General features: G+C 45.5%; 1 protein-coding gene across 2 annotated transcripts; it reads left to right on the forward strand.

Annotated features, from left to right (window-relative positions):
• The first annotated feature begins 97 nt into the window (after window positions 1–97).
• On the forward strand, window positions 98–5,710 carry LOC114772828 (ubiquitin-conjugating enzyme E2 D4-like). Of its 2 annotated transcripts, none has more exons than XM_028965541.1 (7): window positions 98–357; window positions 2,277–2,340; window positions 2,430–2,461; window positions 2,890–2,967; window positions 3,048–3,153; window positions 3,815–3,908; window positions 5,271–5,710. In XM_028965541.1, the coding sequence occupies exons 1-7, from the start codon at window positions 334–336 to the stop codon at window positions 5,314–5,316; spliced, it is 444 nt and encodes a 147-aa protein (XP_028821374.1). In that variant the 5' UTR covers window positions 98–333; the 3' UTR covers window positions 5,317–5,710. The 2 variants fall into 2 exon arrangements, with proteins under 2 accessions (XP_028821374.1, XP_028821375.1); XM_028965542.1 differs by lacking the exon at window positions 98–357 and adding an exon at window positions 1,201–1,497.
• The last annotated feature ends 2,159 nt before the right edge of the window (window positions 5,711–7,869 follow it).

The raw sequence follows: 7,869 nt of genomic DNA on the forward strand, positions 1-7,869 counted from the left end.
ATGCAGTTGGGGGGACTTTTAACAGAACGTTCTTCATTCATCTCCGACCTTCCTCGGACTTTTATTCTGAAGCGCCGCGGCCGGCTAAGTGGCTAACCGGAAGTTAGCCTGCCAGCTAGCCAGAGTTGTGTCTGCGGGCGGACGAGCCAGCTGCCTACTTTTCATCCCGCGGCCGCTGCTGCTTCTGCTGCCGCCGCCGCCTCTTCTTCCTCTTCTCCAGCGATAGAACTCACTCGGGGGTAAAGGCGGTGCGACTCGTCATCCCCCCGGCTCCCAGCAGTAGTCTCCATTCGCTGTACGAGGCTCCGGACATCTTGTTTACCCCGCGGCGCGATGGCTTTGAAAAGAATACAGAAGGTAAAGGCGGCTCTCGGCGTCGCGGCCCGGTTCCGAAACGGCGATCCGAAGCCCGGAGTGTGTCCGGCCACGTCTCCCCGGGACGCCTCATTCCTACCGGCGCCCCGAGACGCCGAGTCCGGCCGCGGGTCGCCGGCCTGTCCCGTCGCGATGTAGCCTCTTATTGTGACGTAGCCGCTTCTATTTCGCCCATTTATTCTGGTTATTTTCATCATCCGAGGACTTTATCTCATTCCCCCTCCGCTAGCTTCTCCTGTGAGATCGCGGAATAAGTAAAAAATAAAACGCGCCGCGGTGTCCACGCCGCCACCCCCAGCCTTTCTTTTCGTTTCTCGCGTATTCTTTATCGGTTTTAAATTTGTACAATTTCGAAAACGATTCGCGAACTTTCTAACCCGTGTGTCGTTTCGCAACGTCGTCAGTGTAGAACCGCAGGGTGTACGGCTTGTTTTGTTAGGCCCGTTCTGTAAAACGACTCGTAAGATCCGATCCGAACGTTTCCGTCTTGTTTTTTTTCCTTATTATTTTTAATAAACGTGCGTGTTTTATTTTCTAATGGCGAAGGGCCCGGTGACGCGTCGAGACTTGTTTCATTTGCGCGTTGTGCTTGTAAAAGGGCGTTGGACGCGGAATCGGTGGGGTTTTTTTTCTGTCGGGGATGGATTTTAATAAAGACTGTAAGGCAGCAGTCGGCGGTCGTGATTGTTCGGCTGCCCCTGCGCTCCCGTCCATTTTGTTTTGTTGCCGGAGAATGGAGGCGCTTCAAACACAAAGACTTTTATACTTTTCTCTCTCTCTCTTTTTTTTTTTTTTTTATCCCCCCCCCGCGTCCGCCGTGTTCTTCTTCTTCCTCTGTTCTCTGTCGTTCTGGAAACCGCTCCGCACTTTGTCCCTGGTTTCCCGAATGACCGGCGGTTCTCTCTGGAACGGACGCGTCCCCCAGCAGCCGCGGGCTGTATCGCGGCGGTGACGTGAAATATCGCGATACTGTGCGGGATTTCGGGCGATTTAAAAACAGCGAGTTTAGACGCAACGTCAAATGTTAAAGTGTATCATATAAAATGAAAGGTACCCGTTCGGTTATGGTGTTTAAAACAAAAAGTTGATTTGTTTCGCAACAATCGTTTCGTATTGCGATACGTAAGTAAACGTGTGTGTTCTGTACGGACTTTTCGGGCCGATATTTTTTTTTTTAGATCGAGTTTGAAACTTTAACCTTTAAGATTACATGACCGAAAATTAAAGGTACCCATTCGGATATGATTTTTTAAACGAAAAGTTTAAAAATAAAAAAGATTTTTACGGAATAATCATTTTGTATTGCGATCCGTAAGAAAATGAGTGCGTTCTCAACAGGGTTTTTTAACCCCTAATGGAAGCCCAGTCTTTTTCATCATAGCTTCTTCCTGGTCTCGACCTCGGTTGACAGCGCCGGTTGTGCAGAGATTATAATTTCGTAACCACTGAGGGGGAAAAGGGGGATTTTTTTTCTGTTATGTAATAAATAGAGCACAATGCCTATTGCTTCTGGCTGTTATCAGTCATAATAAAAACCATATTTTCCTTTCACCATGAGTTCGGTTTTGATGTTTTGTGGTAAAATCTTAAGCTATTTGTAGTCTCGGGTTTAACCGCAGCACCGTGTATACGGGAAACGGGAGGGAAATCCCAGAGGCCATTCTGCCGTACCCCCGGTTACCCAACACGGTTGCGGTTAAGTACGGGACTGCGGCCTGAGAACCTGCTGAACCCGTCCCCGACGTGGACGTCCCCACCCCCCCGGGGCCTTTAATCAATAAAAGTGTTGACGCTGGGCGCTGACTTGGAGAAGCGGCGACCTTCGCCGGGTTTTTAAACTCCAGACGAAAGTTCCTGTGCGTGATGTAAATGATGTGTGTGTGTTTACGATGTGCCTGCAGGAACTTCACGACTTGCAGAGGGACCCGCCGGCGCAGTGCTCGGCCGGCCCGGTTGGGGAAGACTGTACGTGTCGCGCGGCGCTTTTCCTTTTATTTCCATACTACGTTTGCCATGTTGGCTCATTCTGTGTGTGTTTTATTTTGCATTTGCAGTGTTTCACTGGCAAGCAACAATCATGGGGCCGGTAAGTACGTTACGTTTCACCGCCACCACCACCAAAAAAAAAAAAGTAAATAAACCACTTAAATCTCAAACAATTTCTTACCCAACCTGGGTGGGAGTAGCCTAGCAGTTCAGACACTCACCTATAAACCAGAAGTTCAAACCCCACCAGGGGGGACTGGGGCAGTGGGGGCCTAGCGGTTAAGGAAGCGGCCCCGTAATCAGAAGGTTGCCGGTTCGAATCCCGATCCGCCGAGGTGCCACTGAGCAAAGCACCGTCCCCACACACTGCTCCCCGGACGCCTGTCATGGCCGCCCACTGCTCACCAAGGGTGATGGGTTAAATGCAGAGGACACATTTCATTGTCTGCACCGTGTGCTGTACTGCCGTGTATCACTTTGTCACTTGTCCTCGTAACTAGACCGCATTTCTTTTTATTAATGTTACAGAGTGACAGTCCGTACCAAGGAGGCGTCTTTTTCCTTACGATCCACTTCCCTACAGATTACCCCTTTAAACCACCAAAGGTGAGCGTGGGGACGAATAATTCACCGCGCGGCTTCGTCGGGGGGCGGCGTCCTTCTGAAACCTTGTCCTTGCCTTACAGGTAGCGTTTACTACGAAAATTTACCATCCGAACATAAACAGCAACGGCAGTATTTGTCTGGATATCTTGAGATCGCAGTGGTCTCCGGCTCTAACCGTTTCAAAAGGTAAGTGGTGTGTTATGTTGCGATACGCGCCGCGTTACTGTTATAATGGCGAGCTACTTTTTTTATATAATCGCAGGCCGTATATTTGCTGTCGTCACCCGCCGTAATAACGGAGAATGTGGGGAGCTTCCTTCTGGCTTCTTAAGAAACAAACCGATTAAAACGAGAAGTTGTCTGTGTGTTCGAGGGGAGGAACTAACCCAGCTGGTGTGTCGTCATTTCTGACACCCAGATCATTAACTTTTAATGATGCTTTTATAAACCAAGTTTTCAAAGGGGGAGGAGCCTGTAGGCATGACTGACAGCTTCCACACACTCTGCTTCCGCATTGTGGAGGATTTAAACCCCCTCCTGTCAGTATGTGACACGCCCGGGCGTAGTGCAGTGCCCCGTAGCGCAGTCTGAGCTGCCACGCCCACCGCCAACAGCAACATGCAGGTTATCGGTGCTTTAATTAATGCACTACGTTGTAAATGGCAGCAGGAGTGTTTAATGAAGTTTTGTTTGGTTCTCATCATTCTAGCTTCTTCTTCTTCACCATGGGCGGTTACTTTGGATAATCACGCCCCAAAAGAACAAAGAATGCTACGTATGCACAGGCCTTACTTTGATTGTGCTTGATAACTGTTGTTCTGCTTCTTCTTCTTTTTTTACTTTGCAGTTCTCTTATCCATATGTTCTTTGCTTTGCGATCCAAACCCCGACGACCCATTAGTTCCAGACATAGCACACATCTACAAATCAGACAAAGAGAAGTGAGTGCATTATTACACCACGGCTTCTTAAACACTGTCTGTGTGTGTGTGTGTGTGTGTGTGTGTGTGTGTTGAGATGTGCCCAGTAATGTGCTGTAATTGTGTGTGCGCATCACATTCGTGGAAATTATGTCATCAACACCGTTCACCAGAGGTGAAGACAGGAAGTCGTGTCGGCGTTTTTCCAGAAAAAAATCAAACGAACCCGCTGGTTCTTCAGAGTCTCATGTGACGGAACTAAAAAATATGTTTGTGCTCATTTTTACATCAAATCACCGAGCGACTGCAATGCTTCACACGTTTAGCAGCCATGACGGTCGGTGGAGATAATGTTTTAGGGGAGGGGCGGATGAGAAGCGGGAGGTGACCTTTCCCCTTATGACATCATTAGGGGACAAATTCCAGATCCGACCGTCTGAGCTGCAGCTCTCTGAACGATAAAGCAAAATAACCAAAACACTCTTTACACCTATCGCCATTTCTAGCCACTGCAGGACCATACACAGGTTAGGGGAACTCGTATTATTAATTTTAAATAATCTCGAAAAATTTTAAATAAATTTCATAATACGGGACCTGTAATAACGGAAAGCAGTTTAATCGCTGCGCTCAGAAACAAGGGCCGTTCAGGCTTATTCCATTCAAGTTCAGTTAAGAAATGATGCTCCATTATTGTGAATATAGGGCAAACACAAGGATGTAGGATGCATTCATTTTTGTCGCCCTACCCAGTTTTATTGTCCTGAGCATGAAAATCTCTGAAATCCTGCCGATGTTGATCCTTTTTTGTGAAAGGACCTTTTTAAATGACCTAATAAGTACGTCATAATGACGTTTCTTTGTGATTTTCTAGTTAAAAAGTAGCGCCGGTAGTGACTGGAGGCCTGAATTGAATACAGCGCCGGTCTGTCCTAGTCAAAATGAACGCCCTCTGAACGCCATACGCATTTCGTTTGCCGTGTGCTTGACTCTGTTTAACGTTCGGCGGGATTTGTCACCAAGAAAAACGTTGCATGCAGCGTTTATTTGACTCCATTCAAACCCTGACCACCCGTGTTCGGTCCGCGCTAACGTGTGCCGTGGTTGCGACATCCGGGTGAATGAATGAGGCCTTAACTCTCATCTGATTGACGTATTTGAATGTAATGTTAAAGTTTATGTGACGCATCAATTATTGAATTGCGAGACCAATGATTGTTCACACCTCTAGTCCTAACTGTACATTGTGCTCATTTCAGTGTAGTCCAGCACAATCATAGTTCTTTTCAATAAAAAAAAACAGATTACTGAAAATAAAAGCAGTCAATGTAAAATATGGTTAATCTTATCTTTTTTTTTTTTTTTTTCTCTCTTTCTACCCAGATACAACAGACAAGCAAGAGAATGGACCCAAAAGTATGCAATGTGAAGACCCCCTCCTGCTCCTCCTCCCGGCAACATTCAAGTCACAAACCACTGTACATTCTAGTATCGAAAAGGCTAACTTAGATAAGATTATTCAACTCATTGTACTGATAACATCTTCCATCTAATGCGATCATGTACCATAGGTTCTTTAGGTTGTTCCTTTTTTATTTCCCATCTTTCTTTGCCCATGGAGCGTGCACACGGCACAGAGTGAAATTTATTGTACATAGGTCACTCATTTTGTACATTCTGGACATTTTGGGCACTTTTTCTTTCTTTTGTTTTATAGATCCTATTTAAATTCAAGCATTTGGCATGGTGTTAAACTGCTGCAGTTAAAGAGGGAAATTAAGGATTTTGAAATTATATATATATTTTTTCCTCCCCCTGTTTTTTTTTTTTTTGTTTAGTTGATTTAGCATTTTCATTTAGAGATTTTTATTGTATAGTTTAAATGCTATACTGGATCTATTTTTATTATTTTGCATTAAAATCAATTTTAAAATACTGAAATATTTTTTGTGTGGTGCATTTGATCGACCGACAGCCCTGGAATAAAGGCCACTTCGTGTTCTTCTGATGAATGGCGTCCTAGAGAATAATAAGTCCTGATCTATTTTCATCCTGCAAGACCCGTCTTTGGTCTTCCGAGGACAAGATGTTCCACATTATGCAGCCTGCTCGAACGCAAAAGAGGACAAGCAGGCCGCCTCGGCATAAACTCGAAGTTCATGTGCTGGGCTTGACCCAGGTAGCTGGACCATGCAGTGTGCGCCCGCCAGGGGGCGCTGGTGCCTAACATTGAAATGTTCTGTGGTGACGTCACCAGCACAACAGCCAGTAACCATATACAACAGTAAATATATATATATTTAAAAAAAGAAGAAATAAAGAGGTGGTGTGAAGGTAAGAATTACTTTTCTGACACCAGTCCTGTTCCTTCGCAGCTGATACATGACGGATTTCAAAACATGTTGATGAGCCAGCTGTCAATTGTCTTAGAAGTGAAAGTGAAATGATTGTCTCTGTGAGACACTGCAGCAAAGGACACAGTGAAACGTGTCACCAAGGGTGATGGTTAAATACAGAGGACACGTTTCGATGTGTTTCACAATGACAATCACTTTTTTTAGCTTTTTATGATGTGTCATTGTCAATCACATCTAAGGTTGGTTTTATCTCAACCCACTTATCTACCCTGGTGCCACATCATCTACCTGGAAGGTGGCATCTTTGTGCCAGGTGAGCGGCATTTGAAGGACCTTATTAGGAGGCCAGGGTTCAGAGGTCAAAAATGGAGCTAGCCTCTTTTGAAAAAGACACTTTGGATGTCACACCTCTTCCGGAACCCTGAGACTTGCCTCTATGTTTGGTGAAATTTTCCACAGCAAAAAAAAAAAAAAATCTATATATCAAAAATGTAGAAAATAACAACCTCTCATCAACCTGCCTGTTGTATTTCTAGTCTGAATTTAGAACATGACCGACGGCACGGACTGTGCCGCAGCATAATGTTAAGTGTTAATCAGCTGGCCACAGAAGGCGATAATGAAAGCGGAGACGCACCAGGAATAGAAGGCCGTTCAGCGGCTCCTCTCTACATTTCCATACCTTGCAGATGAAGGACGGGAAAGTGTGGAGTTGAGGGGTGGCCGTGCGTGTCCCGTGGGCTTGGGCCTCTGTCCTCTCTGAAGTGTCTCATCCTGGTCTCGCCAGGTGGGGACGCCTGAGGGGCGTTTCACTCAGAAGCTGGAGGAGACGGCGTGGAGATGATGTCCTCGTTAGACCCGGGGTACAGTCTGGATGGAGGGACCCGGTCGAACCCCATCTCAGGTCCCGTCATGGTTTTATAGATGCATCCTTTGTTAAACATTACGTCTCCAGACGCGGGAGGACGAAGACAATGGGGAGCAGATTGATGCCGCCACCATGTAGAATCCATTAAAGGCTGTTGCCGCGGGAAGTGCCTCAGGAAGAATGAAAATAATGGAAATTTCACACCATGGCCGATCTCAGTGGGACGACTTGGCCAACATATTTAATCATTAGGCTGAGCTGGCAGAAAGTTTATTATTATTAAAAATGATTAAAAATGCGTTCGTTCATGTACATTGCAAAAGGGGTGGAAATCACATGATGACGAGGCAACAACTCGTTCCTGCACGTAGCCGAGTATGAAGGTCCTTTCTATAGGAATGACTTGATAAACCGAATAAACATGAATACAGAAGGGAGCCGACGGAATTGTATCATTTGAATACATAATTCATGCGCCTAGGATGCATTATTGATGCAAAGTTCATTGAAAGTGTTAGAAGCTGCCCCCGTACCTGATGGGTAAATGTATGGAGGTGTATATTCTAAAGTGTAAGATGAATTTTAAAATGTTTTATTTTGTGCTCTTTACATTTCTTCCTCCTGTTCATTTCAAGAGTGGCTCCAGGGCAAAAGTTTAAATAGCAAAAGTTATGTCTAGATTTGCAAATTAAAATGATGCTCTTGTTCGTCTGCAGTCACTCTGAATTTATGACGATAAAGAAGATAAAGTAAAATA

The sequence above is a fragment of the Denticeps clupeoides genome, unplaced genomic scaffold, assembly GCF_900700375.1.
Source record: "Denticeps clupeoides unplaced genomic scaffold, fDenClu1.1, whole genome shotgun sequence".
Taxonomy (NCBI): Eukaryota; Metazoa; Chordata; class Actinopteri; order Clupeiformes; family Denticipitidae; genus Denticeps; species Denticeps clupeoides.